This window comes from Parasteatoda tepidariorum, chromosome 3, assembly GCF_982258835.1.
Source record: "Parasteatoda tepidariorum strain Cologne lab strain chromosome 3, Ptep-v5.0, whole genome shotgun sequence".
Classification (NCBI taxonomy): domain Eukaryota; kingdom Metazoa; phylum Arthropoda; class Arachnida; order Araneae; family Theridiidae; genus Parasteatoda; species Parasteatoda tepidariorum.
Genome location: NC_141757.1, coordinates 26,151,494 through 26,166,992, shown reverse-complemented (window position 1 = coordinate 26,166,992; position 15,499 = coordinate 26,151,494). Strand labels below are relative to the sequence as shown.

The 15,499-nt window shown below is 27.2% G+C and overlaps 1 protein-coding gene across 6 annotated transcripts in view; it reads left to right on the top strand.

Moving 5' to 3' along the window:
- The window catches only part of LOC107449387 (semaphorin-1A), a 609,005-nt gene that overhangs the window by 509,942 nt on the left and 83,564 nt on the right, over nt 1-15,499 (top strand). For all 6 annotated transcript variants that reach the window (XM_087158986.1, XM_087158987.1, XM_087158985.1 and 3 more), the window contains exons 6-7: nt 6,506-6,613; nt 6,733-6,820. In XM_087158986.1, the coding sequence (XP_087015112.1) occupies nt 6,506-6,613; nt 6,733-6,820 (196 nt within the window). The remainder of the gene's footprint in view (nt 1-6,505; nt 6,614-6,732; nt 6,821-15,499) is intronic.

Sequence of the window (15,499 nt, the reverse complement as noted above, 5' to 3'; positions counted from 1 at the left end):
GATGGGGCTTGGTGCAAGAAGTTAATCTCAAGTATGCCAAATTCAGTTCTAATGCTTGACAATACAGCTGTATTTTGTGACAATACAGCTCTTTCAATTAGTGCATGAACCGGGCGGGCGCGAATATTATATTAGTTCATTCCTGTATAATGTGAGAAAAACTATGTAATTTTTTTATTTGTTTGCTTTTGGGTTTAGGCTAACATCTAACGGCCTATATGTTTAGCCTTATATTTCGAAGCATTTTTCTCATACTGTTTTCTGTTAAATGCGATGACTTAAAATCTTTTAGTCTCGTTTTAACATGAAATTTCCACATCTGCTCTATATATAAATATCTAGGGCGTAAACTTTGACCTATATGATTTAAATATTATTTTGTATTTTGCAGTCAAATTTAGAAAAATAAATCATTGTATTTTTGATTTTTTTTCGCCACCACATACGTTGCAATATTAACTGTAAATGGCATTAAAATTAATATTATGTCTAGTGAATAGCCAATTTCCTAAGCAATTTATTAACATTTATTCCCATAAGAATTGATTTATTCTATAAATAATAGTCCAACAACAATTTATCATTCATACAAATAACCATCCTATAAATAACAATTAATTATTACTATAAATAACAATCCAATAACAATTAATTCCAAACACTATAAAATAAACAAGCTTAAAAAATAATAATTTGTAACAAAGCTGAGCATTTTTTTAAAAAATTCGTTTAGTCTCTACCACCTCACATTTGAATTTTTTTTAAAGTTTTATTGTATTAACCCTTTGTTCACGGTGTTCCATGTTGTACCATCACATGCGGTCCACATGTTGTACCAGCCGTAAGGAAAAGGCTAATACCATGCTTAAGGCAAATTGTATTCATATATCAAAGTAAAAAAAAATCAAAACTAAATATTTCAAAATTTGACATCCCATGGTATTCGGGTACTTTAATTCATTATTATAAAAATGTTGTATAATACATAAATGTAACTGTCATTAGCTGTACCATTTGTTTATTTAACAAATTTTGAGATTTTAATTAAGTGCATAAATTAATGAAATGAAAAATAATAGAAAAAGTTACAATTGTAATTTGGAGCTTCGTAGGAGATATTTTAACGAAAAAAATAAAGTTTATGCACTTTTATTTTAAGTTTTATCCAGATTTTAAGCTGTTTACAATTCCTTTTGATAAAAGAAAATAGTTTTAATAAAAGGCATTAAACTAAGCAAAACCAAACTAAAGAATTTTTATTTAAGTAGAAGATCTATTGTGTTATAAACAATAAACTCGAAAGTATAATTATTTTAAAAATAACAAAACAGTTATGATTCCCAGGACAAATTTAATACAGCCAGTATTTAGACAACATTTCATGACTAAACTTTTAATTTTTTGTTAAAATTTCAATTATGTATAATTTCTATTTCATAAATATTAATTTAAATCTATTTCGGCATTATTATTCGAAGCTAAAGTGTATGTAGTGTTTATTTTATTACGTTTGTCTAAAAATTGTTAAATAAAATATTTATTTGTAGTGACTTTATATATTTTAATACAAATAATTCTGCTTTTAAGATAAGATCTGATTTATATTACTTTTGTAAAATATGAAAAATATTTTATACCTTAAAACCAAAGAGTAAAATAGCATTAGAATAATTTTAATGAAAATTCATAAATTTCAAATTGATTTTATGTAAATTTTCATTTTATTTTGATGCTTCAAATAATTTTTAAAGTTTGAAATTAGTTTTAAAATTGTTCAATGTATGAAAAAACGTGCCACTATACAAAATGCTTTCTATATGCAAATATTTTTAAACTACTTATTAAAATACTTAGGATTAAAAATTAATTTCTAACTAAACTAGAAATTAAAGGAATTACTTTGCTTGCTTATCATTTTGACTGTAGTAAAAATGTGACATTTTTCAAGTGAGTTAATCTTCAAATAATCAATAACTAATTTTAGTTTATCATAAAATGGTAATTTTAATGTCTCTGTTAGAGTAGAGAAAAATATCAAAACAACCTGTTAATTTGATTCAGAACTTCCAAATCTGTTGCATTTTTCACTATCTTTTCCACATTATCCGAAAATACTTTTCCCTTAAATAACGCAAAATGGAATGAAAAAGTAGAATTAATTAATTGATCGTCTGCTATTTTCCTATTTCGTGTTGCCATTCCTCTTTTCTCTATTGTAAAATTCCATTTTGTTCTGGCTTAGCGCGGATTATTTTTGCGCTCCAAATTATGAATTTAGACTGCGAAGTCAACATAAAAGAGAAACAATTTTAGCTGTTTTGGTTTCATTTTTGCAGTAAATCGTTTGAGATAAGAGCTAACGACGCATTTTGCCTGGCGCTGCAAGTAATTATAACGGACAGTAGCGGCCAGGAAACAACTCAACTCGTCTCCTTTTACTACGGATATTTTTTTCTACCTCTTCTCATTCTCTTTTGTCGGTTTTGATATTTATTTTATTTGCCTTTTGGCAAATAGTGCGGGATTTTAGCAAACAGAAGGGGGGCAGTTAAAAGGAGGGAGGGCTCGTTGTAATTAACACAAGCGCAGAGAGGTTTTAATTACTAGTCCAAAAAGAGGGGGAGTTTATGTGGAATAAGGGTTAAAGCCTAATTACGGGATTTTTCTTAGCACCCGACAAGCTTAGCGGTATGGGTTTCGACTTTTAATGAGAGCACGTGAATAAGAAAAAAAAAACAAGGTTTTTTTTTGTTATTAAAAAAAGTATTAAAGCACAAAAATAGCTGAATAAACAACAGAGATCTGTCTTTGTAGTTGAATGGAAAAACAATAAAGGTTTTTCTATCAAAGAAAAAAAATACATTAAAATCGTTTGCTTTCTGTTTTTTTTTTTATATTAATTTTTACTAGACATCGATTGTTCGAAAATTTATTCCAAATTATTCCTGAGATTTATATTAGGACGATAAAAAAGCAAGGGAGCGTAAAATGGAGTAGTTAGAGTTATTCATTTATTCGCGAATTGATCAGGTATCTTTTGATTATCTTAATTTTTCCGAGCGTTTGATTTCTAAGTGCGTATTATACAAAAGGAAACTTGTTTTACTCTCCTTTAATTTAATGTTTTTGTTCTTACGGACCATTTAATGAGAAGATAAAATCATTTCGTTACTTTTTTTTACGTTATTTGATAGTACTTTAAGGATTTGAGTAACTAATAAAAATTCAAATCTAATAAAGTATCAGATATAATATTCTGTTATATGATATATTTTGCATTAATTTATGAAATAATTTTAAAATCTTAAATTTTACGTTCTTTTGGAAATAATTTTAAGTTCTATCAATAATTATTTTAAGTTCTTTATTAAAATGTTTTTTTTTTCTCTTTTATAATTAATTTATTAAAAAAATTTTAAATTTGTTCTTTGGCAAGAAAATTTATTAGATAGGATTTAATTTTTTTATCATTACATGTAATACACATATGTTTTTTTTTTAACTTTGTATATTATTTTTAACTTACATCAATGCTTAGCGGACATCTAAAAGAATCAAATCATAGGCACTTAGTCTCAAAACTGTTTCTCTATTAAGGACTTTAGTTATTTTATTTTAATTTAAAAATCGCGATGGGAAATATTAATTCAATTTTTCATAAATGCAGGTTCTTTTCATAATGCATTAAAAACGTTGTTATTAAAAAAAATTATATATTTTAAAATAAAAACATTTGTGAGTTATTTTTATTGATATTTTACTTTAAATAAGTTCTTCAAAACAACTGAAATAATCAATAAATAATAGACTACTATTTATATCTAAATATAAATGAGATTTCAAAAGTTATTACTGTGAGGTAAAAAATCCCAATTTTCGGAACCCTTTTACCTCTCCATGGAACTCTAGAGTTCCACGGTGAACTAGGAACCGCTCTTGTAGATAACCATCTTTGATTGTCTCTTAACATCAGGGCTATTCATGATAGAATCACAATCAACTTAGACCTTTTTTGTGAAAACGAATCAACTTATAAACAAGATCAAAATGGTGTATAACAAACAAAAGCAAGAGAACAAACTACAATGATCAAAGGAACTACACTGAGCAATCGATCAAGGTACTCCTTAACTGATGTGTGAATAAAAAGAGCGGCGATTATGTCTATCTCATCGTTGCCAAGGCGACGAAGTTAGAAAATGTGACCTTGAAATGCCAATTTTATTCACAAGGAGTATAATTTAATGCTCTCAAAAGTCATAATTTTAATATGCTTAAACATAATTTGTTTAGTATTTCTAAATAATTTAATATCATGTTTTTTTTTTCAATTTTATAACGGTGTAAAACGTAGGAATTTTTAAAGCACAAACTTTAATTATATTTAGAAAAAAACTTACTCAAATGTAATTACAAGAAAAGTCAATTATTTTAAGAAGTATTTGATGATAAAATTCAGGCGATAATTAAAAGAGTTTATGCTTGCTTTCAAAAGAAAAAAGTTTTGAGATCAAATGTTATGATAATAATCAACTATAGAAACCATAGAAGAAAAAAAAGAACACAAATGATAATTTAATTTATTAAAAATATTCATATTTATTACATTGTTCTTTAAGTGGACAAACAAACTAGAAGCAAAAATATTCTAAACCTTAACTCCACTTCATTTCTATTCATATCGTTGCTCTCAATTAAAATTAGTCTAATATCAACATCGTTTTTCATACCTGTATCTTCACCACAACTAAGATTCCATTTAGTTTTGATCTGGCGAATTTTCTTTTTCGCCAAATGTCTTTGTTTGTGCGTTTTGAATAACTCATAATGATCCTTACGAGAAGTTTCTTAAAAAGTTTGAGGCACGGCTATAATTAGAACCGAGATGAAGATCTTTTTGAGTCTAGTCTAATGATGCCTTATAGTATTTGACTAATTGACTCTCATTAAGGGATATTTCACTAATTAATCTCTAGATATTTTATCCTATTTCTATGCACTCTTCCATTGGCAGGGGACCTCTTTTTTTTTACGCTTAAAGCGCTTTGAGACAAAATATTTTACTCCTTAAACTGGATCGAATTTCTGGTTTGGAAAGAATTTTTGCTGAGTTATTTTGGGATTTGTTCAAGTTACGCAGACTAATATCTTCATTGAAAGGAATATCGTCTTTGTTCGATGAGGTACCTTTAAAATTAGAAATTCTATGATTAAACTAATGAAGAAAAAATAATAAAATGATGAGGATTTACATTAAATTATAAATATCTCTTAAACCGAAGAAATATAAAAATATGTTCTTAATTATATTCTAACTATGTAAAAATCTTCAAATTAAGACAAAGATTTTCTGAGAATTCATTTAAATCTTCAATGGTATTTATTTAATTGATTATTCGACTGGCGCATTAAAGTATTTTCAGATTATTGAGCAATTAGAAAACAAACATAATTTTTCTGACAATTTAGAAATTTCAATAACTATATTTTACCAACCTTTTGACTAAGGCCGGGATTGCCTGGTTGGTAGGGCACTGGGCCCATGTCCAAGAGGCCGTGGGTTCTCTCCCCGCCAGCCGAAGACTCTCTGTGTATCAAATGGTGATGGATGCTCATTAAATCTGTCGAGTCACAAAGTCCTCCATGTTCCCATAACAAGTCATACCTCTGGGGGTACTGATCCAGGAGTTTCCTTGTCTTCTGGATTGGTTCAAAATTACAAGGATACGGAGTTGAACATTAGTTATCGTAAACCCAAAATTGGGTTGCCTGTTCAACTGCTGATATATGACACACTGAGCCTTGGTGGCTCAGGGGTTTGAGTGTTCACCTTCCAAGGAAGTGAACCGGATTCGAGTACAAGCTCAGATACGAATTCCGCACCCGGCTCACACCGACCACAAACATAAAACATCCTCAGTGGTAGATCATGGGTTAGAGTCCCCTTGCCATCAGGTTAATCGTGAGAGGTTTTCGTGGTTTCGGGTTAATTCCAAAAAGTCTTGAAGGCAAATTTCTCCCAGTACTCCATGAGCTCCCTCGTCTTCTAGATTGGGTTCAAAATTACAAGGCTATGGAGTTGAACATTGTGAATCGTAAGCGAAAAATTGGGCCGGCTGTTCAACGGCGGTGATAAAATAAAAAAACAAAACAAAATAACGCATTGACTAGCGAATTTTATTTAGCAATTTGCAAATGTAGCCCATTTCTTAAAATCAAAAAATCATTGTATTTGTCAGATTAAACAATATTTTAATTGTAATAAAAATTCCTTCATACTAAGCTGAAGTTAAAGACATAAGATCAGAAAAAAAAAGTTGTCGAAAACTTCGAATTTCAAAGCAATTTTATGCAAAAATGTACTGTTTATTAGTGATGAAATATTGAAATGTTACAAAATTTTATCGACCTATTAATAAGAGTTACTTTTGTTTGAAGAATTGTATTTAATATAAGGTCTCATCTATGAATACTTTATTTAACATGTACCGTTTTGATTTTTTAGGCTGAATGTCAAAATTATGTGCGCGTTCTTGCCCGAAAGTCCGAAGACACGATTCTCGTATGTGGAACTAATGCTTTCAAGCCCATGTGTAGGAACTACAAGCAAACGGTGAGTATTTCCAGAATTTTCAGTTGCTGTCATTATGATAAAAATCGTATGACATAGAACACTAACTAATTGTAGCTAATTGAACACTGATAACTGTGTTTTTATTTTTGTTTTTACAGCCAACGGATTATATTGTTATAAAAGAACAATCTGGCGAGGGCCTCTGTCCGTATGACCCAAATCACAATAGTACAGCTATATATGCAGGTATTATATTATGAAATATGATTTGTATGTATAGGTAAAATTGCATAAGTAACTTTAACGTGTAAGTAACTTTGTTGATACCAGTTACTAATTTCATTCGAATGCAGGTTTAAAATCAAGAATAATTTTTTTAAAACTGTTTCTTCATAATTTTTCGCAAATTGACATTTTTTTAAATATTTTTAAATTTCATTCATTCAAATATTTTTTTAATTTATTTTATTCTACTCTTAATCTTTAATTTCTATATAGTTGTGTATTAGTTTTAATACTAAATAATTAATATCTTATCCTTAATGCTTGGTGATTTATTTGTGTTACACAATTATTTATTTTAATTATATTCAACTGAATCTTTAAGTAAATAAATAAATTTATTTGATTATTTTTAAAAAATAAATAAATAATTTTTTATTAGTTTTACTAATTTTTAAATTATTTGAATTTAGATTTCTTACAAAATATTTTTTTAAAAAACAAAGACTAATTCTGTTCTATATTTAATTGATAATTTCTAATGTAAATTATACAATAATTTTATTATGAAACAAAAATTATAAAATTTTGCTGCAAATGCTAAGATTATTTTTTTTCATTCATTGTTTACGATTTATCGTTATTAATTAAAGTTAAACTCAAAAATAATAATAATGATAATAATAAATAAATTACTTTGTTTCATTTCTTTTAATAAATAAACATTTATTAGCATTTTTTTTTAATTTTCAAATTATTTTAAATTAAAATATTATTTTTAAAAAAATTATATAATTTCTTATTTAATCGATAAGTTTTAATACATTTGAGCAATAATTATATTTTAAACTATTAACTCTCCATTATCATTGCTAACTCTGAGAGGATTATTATTCTGTTATACAATTTTTTTATCGTTTTTTTTGTCTCTCAATGCACAAATATTTATTCTACTTGGATAATCATGCTGATAAATTTTTTTTTTAAATTTTGATTGGTACAGTATGGAATATGCATTCTAACATTTAGTTATTAAATAAGGAATACTAGATAGTATACTTTTAACGCATCATATTACAAAACTCAACATAAACTCGAAATATTTTTAACGCTAATTAATTCAACTTAATTTGATTTTTTAATTTAAACTTAATTTAATACACTGTTGATTAATTACTGATTAGTTTAAAATCCATCATAGCTTGTTTCAAATGAGTTATGATGTTTATATATCTTGTGTACAATAATTGCTGTATATAAAATCACTTTAGGCCACTTACGATATCTTCGTCACTTTGAAAGATCTATATGCAATAAAAATTCATACTTATATTTAAAAGAAATTATTAAAAATTTATAGCATATGTATTGTAAAATATCATGATAATACGAACTAGTAATTCCTAACTCTATAATAAAAATATGATTATTAATTATTTTTATTGCATCATATCTCACTCCTTATTATTGTAGACTTAAAAACATCCCTTGCAGATCCTTGGTTTAAATTTAACTGAAAACTTTCTTTTAAAAAAAATGAAGATTTTATTTCCTTCCAAAAATATACAAGATAATGCACAATGTTGTATAAAAGAAGGACAAGAAATGAAAAGATTCTTCCTTTTGAAAGTTTAAAGTAAACAAAAACTTCTTGAATAAATACAAATCTAAGCTTATCTGAAATTTTGCCGTTGACAGGTGAAAATCTCTTTCGTCCTATTCAGATAATGTAGAACTATTCTCGAAACCACGTGAGTTTCTGCAGACGAAGTAAAAAAAAAAAAAGAAGTATCTGTGTTCCAGGCTATGTGAGTTCCTGCACCAGAGGAACATTTTGTGGAATCACCTTTCCCGCAATCGGGGAGCCACATCTGTTTGAATGCAGCGCAGACATTCTATTTTAGTTTGCTTTTATAGAGTCAATTTAAAGGAACAGGAAAAATAAGACTTTGATCCTTCTATAAATTGAAAAAATGTTAAGTGTTTAAGGAAAGATACGATTCTTGTTTAACCGAAAATGTTGTGCAGTTTGTTTTATGAAAATGAATGTTTTTGGAGCATTAAATGGAGAGGTTTCGAATGCAATACCAATTTGTGTTGCAACAACAAATATCATTCGATTGTTTAAAATTGATTATAAAAAATGGTTGAGATTTGAAGCAATGAATGAAGAAGTTTCGAATACCATTATTTGTTCTACGAAAATCATTCTTTTTTTAACAAAATGGTGACTGTGCGATTCTTGCAATTAATTCAATTTTTTTAAAATTTAGTACTAAAAGTTCTCTTTGGATATATTGATTTAAAGAAAGAGGGTAAAATTATTTTATAAAATTTAATATTCTGGTTTAACTGAAAATATTATGTAATGTGCTTTGGAAAAATAAATATTTTCACTGAATTGAGATATTAACAATTAGATCAAACCATTGATGAAAGAATTTGACCGGCATTATGTTTTCTATATATATAATACTTCTATTCTGTATTTCAATGAATAAATTATTTTTTTCTAAAGCATAAAAGAGAGAATAATTTTAAACGCTTTTCTTTAATATAATGTAGAAAACTATTCTATTTCATAAAATTGTTTATTTATTTGCTTTTAACTTAACCATGCTATTTGCGTGAACGCAAAGTTTTTATAAGGTAAAATGTTTTGAAAATAAAAGTAACCCAGATTCGTGACGTAATAGTTATTACAGTAATATTTATGGCCCACACTTACATTTAAATTTTTTTTAAATTTTATTTTATTTTAATTTATTTCCTTATTTTTTTTATTTAATTCTTTATTTTCGTATTCTTTATTTTTTTTGTTCTTTAACTTTCTTTTTCTTAATTTTGCATGCGCAGAACACTTCTTACGGTTCGAAACGTTTTCTTTTTCATAATTATAATTTTAACTTTTCCAGTAGCTATTTCAGAAATATTCTTCTTCGCAAATAAATACAAAAAATCTCTTTAGTTGACTTAGTTGCATAAAAAATATGTTAATCAATAACCCTAAAGCAACTGATGTCATAAAGTAAATCAAAAATCTTACGAATTATAAAATCTTTTTCCAAATATTCTTCTTCTACCAAAAAAACTTATTCCAGTATCAGTATTAACATTGCGTTAAGTCAACTTAAATTGGATTTCTTTGTTTTATTAAACTAATAATTAACTTTCTAAAAAAAAAATAGTAATTCATCATTTATTGTGGAATCATTTAATTCTTTAGGCTAATATTTTCCTTAGATAAACTCTAGAAAAAGAACCGAAAGGATTAAATATTAATGCTATTTAACTCTTATACCACCCAACAGAGTAAAACGCACCTTGGCGGACTTTTTTTCGCGCCAACACTTGAATCATAATTAAAATATAATCCATTAGTACGAAGAGGTTTTAATATTTTTCGACAAATAAAAATCTTATTTCCGATAATGCTGGGGAAAACTTTCTCTTCGGAAAGGTAAACAACTTAAAAGATTTTAAGAAGAGTGGAAAAAATTAATTTATTTAAATCCCTTATCAGCGTCGGAACACACGTATTTATAGAACAGTCCAAGAAGTACCTTTTTAGCCGCAAGAGTTATAGAACACGGAAAAAAATTGTAAGGAAAAAATTACACAAATAAATTCCATTAAACAAATTGATTGCAAACAAAAGATACGAAAAATACTTACCTACAGTAATAATCAACTTTGATTATTTTCTGCGTAACACAACACAGGAGATGTTTCTGATGAGAATTTTTTTTTTTTTTATCTTTATCCTTTTTATTATTTTATTGTTTTATCCTGATCGCAGTTTGTAATGTGTATGTAAACAAGACAGGAATTTTTTTTTCTGAATACTTAATTTTATTACCCTTATGCCCGGGGTCAGGTAGATGCCTTCTTCTCCCCCTGCAGCATACATTATCGGGTCTGTCTGCCCTGGTGCCCCTAACCTGCAATTGATGGGAGTAGTGGGGAAATTACTTGTGATTTGCATTTCAGAGGGGGGGGGCAGGAATAGCTTCGATGAAGGGGCTCTTGATGCAAGTTTTTGTTTTCATGCTATTTTTTAATAATTTTTTGGGAAAAAGGATATCGGATTACGGTATCTGTTTTCTTTTCGGAAGTTTTTATTGCAGTTTACAACGGTGTCTTGTCGTTGTAAATTAGGAAATTAAGGTAATCCGTAAGAACCTATTACTCTTTTTAGATATCGATCTCACGTTGTTCAATTATGGGGTTACATGATATTACTTCAAGTAAAATCTCACAAATGCTTTTAAAATCTTTTAACATGTTTGTTGATTTCTTTTTGCAAGTTTAAATTTTTATTTGTATTTTATATTTATCAATATTTTTCTTACCAAAACCAGTTTTGGTTTTTAAAAAAAACTCTCTTATTATGAAAAATATTTCATGCAGTTTTATAAATTTAAAATGGCCTTATGTTATTGTCTCCTTATTATTTAAGTGTTATATTTTAATGAAGATTAATATCAATGATTTAAAACCTTCCTAACCTAATTTACCATCAGAAATTCTTTCATTAATGTTTTTAATTTATTATTTAATTAATTTTATTTATTTAATTTATTATTTAATTAATTTATTATTTAATTAATTAATTTTTTTAAGAAAATTGAGATTACAAATAATAATTATATTCTCAATTATCTGTCATTAAAAACCATAAGGTGAGTTTATTTTTTTATTTATTACAAACTATTCATAAATGGAATATTTTAAATCTTTTTAGAAGTTAAAAATATAAAAGGACGTCCTTGAAAATCCAACAATCGATTACCCGACACACTTGATTATCCGACTTTAAATACAAAAAGATTCAAGAATTAAAAGATTCAAGAATTTGAAAAATCAAGCACTGTTTTTTGTTTGATTTGTAACAGGAACTCATAGTTGTAATGTATAATGTGGATTATATATAGGATAATAAAAAAAAATTATAGAAATTATATCATTTTTATATCAACAATTTTTATCTAAAATCTGAAAAATTATGAAATTTTTCAAAAAGATTTTACAATTTCTAGTCATTTTTAATTGATATAAAATTATTTAAGGTACTAGATTAGAAGATTTTCAATTTATTTAAAATTACATATGTATATAAAATTAAATATTTAAAATTGTATTAAAAAATAAAAAAAAATTTTTGGGAGACATTTTAAAAATGCAATTGCTAACATTTTTTAACGAATAAAAATTATTACAAAATTACTCACTTATATCGCATTTAATCAAAAAGCAGGTAAATCTAAATTATACAAAATTCCATTCCCAAAATAATCTTAAATATAATTCTCATGTTTCATCCAGTATCGATGCTAGTCTTGACATATTTCATTACAATTTTTTCCATGTATTTTTTTATCTCCATTATAACAATTACTCTACAAAAGTTTTATAGGAAATAATACTCCTTAACTATCTCATCACTTAATCTATTTTCTCTTTTCTTACAAAACTATAAATAGTTACAACATAGCCACGTTACTGTTTCCAGGGTAACTGTTACTTTCCTGGACTTTATCAGGAAGCACTTACGACATTAAAAGATAGTTTGCATCTGTATCTCTAGTAACAGCTAAGAATTACTTCCATCGTAATATTGGGGTCGTAATTCGGAAGTATTAGTTTGAAAAACATAGAAATGAAATTGTTTTTTGAATGTTTAACATTACTGAATAGAAATAACTAGATACTATGTGTTAAGTTTAGTGAAATAACTTCTTATCTAATGTGACATTATTCCTTCGACTACTATTTTCACTGAGAATTTGCAATTTCCTCACTACCGCTTCATCAAAAGCGAATAGCCTCAATTTTAAAGTTGATGCCTCAGCAGAGCACGCGCTAAGGACTTCAAATTATTAGCCAAATATCAAAAGTATTCGCCAATTTTCGAAAATCTTCGCCAAATGCAAATCTTAACATTTTTTTTTACGATTATTTTTTTTTTCTCGTAGAAAGCTATTTTACGGTAGTTTGTTTCAAGCTTATATTATTTGGACCCAATTCTAATGGCTATACGGCGCATCTACCAAAAATTGCGTAATCGAATAAAAAATACTGATTTGATTAGAAAAATTAATTTTAACTTAATTTTGTGGATCTAGTAAAATCTTTATTTTTCTTTCCAGTGAAAAAAAAATCATTCGCCAATACTTTCGCCAAAACACAATTTTATTTGCAAAATTTACGATTTAATCGCATTTAGCTCGGCATCTGCCTCAATGATACAGATAAGGTAAATGAAGCACTACCGGAAACCTAACTATTCAGTCTTTATTTTTTTAAGCAGGTGGACAAAAAATTTGACCTTTTTCCCTTTAAATTAGACAAAACTATAACATAAATTAGCATAACTACTTTTTTTTTTAGATAATTCTTGTGTTTAAGTTCTGTTCACTGTTACTTCATTGCGATTGCTCTTGTTGGCAGTTGCCTAGACTAAATGTCGCCAATATCTTCTCGAATCGTCCCCTTGCTTGTTCCTCCACCCTGTCAAATTGTTTCACTGCTTGAATAGTGGGAATGCGGAGAAACTGAGAAAACATCTTTTCGAGCAAAATTTCTTCTTGGTTTTTCTTTCTAGTCTTTCAAGATTTTTCTTTTCTTTTTTTTTAATGTTTGTTTTTTCTTCTTTTTTTAAATTTTACTATTAGCAACTAGAGTAGTAAAGATTTATTTTTATAATATTCATTATATGCTTAAATATTTTTCTGAAGCAAATTCTAAAAAATTTTATGCTTATGGCCTTAGCTTTGGGAGCAAAATGTACACATTAATTATGGGACACGTATACATTTCTATCAACACATTATGCCCTTTAACAATGAATTATTTTTCGCATTCTTTTATTTTTGAAAATTATTATTATAAATATTTAAGCCTCATGTAAAAAGATGTATAAAAAAAGCAAACAAGAATATGCGTTATAATATTATTATTAGGTGTATAATTATTATTATTTTGGGTACAATATGTTCGATAATGAAGCAGATTTTTTATGCAATATATTTTTTTGTCAATATAACCATGCAATATGAATATTTAACTACAAAAAAGGCACACAATAAAGTAGTTTTTAACAATAAAATAATTAACGATATTTAAAAAATTAGTTAATAATATATGTTAAATATTACACTATCTTTATATCGCTTTATAGTATAAATAGTTTTTTACTATTTGAAAAAAATTCGTACAATGAATTTAAAAATATTTAATAACTCATATTTTATGCTGTTTAGCTTATTTTCTACTTTATCTGTCCGATAATAATTTGTTCTACATTTTTTAAACATTGCAAATTAAGACTTGGGTTTTATTAAAAGACAATTGGACCTAGTTGTGAGCTTGGAACTCATTATTTTCCTAAAATAAGAAAAAAGCATTGTAAGTTTTGTTGTTTATTCCTTTTTATTTTGTGGAAAAAGTGTAAATGAATAAATACTAAAGAAATTTGAGTATAACACAGTAAGAATAAGATTTTCGAAGTTTAATTGGTTCAGAATTGAAGTAGCTTCTCGCATTTAAAAGTCTTAACTTTAAAAGAGCAAAAGCTAACTGTTCTTTCTTGCAGCCATACAGAAATTTTCTTGCCAAATACTATGCTAACTTTAATTTTTACGTTATTAGTGAGTTTTCACGAAAATAACCAATCATTTACAGAATTACACCGAATTCGAAAATGTTTAAACCTTATCGTTTGCAAATTCTATTTATTCTCAAATGATTAGGTTTAATCGTTTGCAAATAACAAAGATTCCGTTTCTAATTTTCAAAGTGTGCCCAGCTTCAGTTTTAGAAATAAATATCAGCATAAATCTCCAACTTCAGAACAGAATGGAATTTTCTATAACAAGTCTCGCAGTAAAGCTCAGAATTTAAAGCTTAAAAAAAATAATAAATAGAAGGGGAAAAAATCCGACCATCTTGTCTAAAATATTCTACGCCATTTCCTTTCTTCCGCTTTGAAACATGATATATTATACTAATGTTCTCCTTATTATTGAATCCCAAGTTTTGGCATTAAATCACAGGCGCTGATATTACTCTGAAAAAGAGTGTAACAAAAAAAAAATCCCTTTTATTTTCTTGCTAGGCCTACCCGGAAGAGGCCCACAGAGTGCAAGCCATTTCTGTGACGTATCCATCATTATACAAGTTATTTCTTGCCTTTCGACGTGAATAACGGCCAGTCATTTGTAAGCAGTATTTTTTTCGCTCTTTTCTTTGGGCCATCATCGGGCCAAAGATCTTTCCAGTGGAGATACCGTTACGTGAAACTGTCAGGAAAGTGTCTGGATTTTTACAGCTGCGATAATTCTCTTTCACTGTGCTTATGAATAACTTTAGTGGATAAGTTGTTAATCATTTTATAGTGGAAATACGGAATGGGTTTAAAAATTGTTTAAAATTCTTTATTTTTTAATGTATATATATACAAAAAAAATATACGAGTCTCGTTTGAAAAGTTGAAACCATTTGTTTAATCTCGTAGCCAATCAGAGTGATGAATGTTTGGCGTTGGTCTGAATTGAAAAACAAACGACTGATGTGAGAGTTTGGCGTGAAATGTGATTTACATTGTTAGAGTTCTATTTTTTGGGTCGTAATATATCAAGCTAAGCCTGAAGTATATTTATTTTTAAAAACATAAAACACTTTAAACCTTATATTTTATTTCAT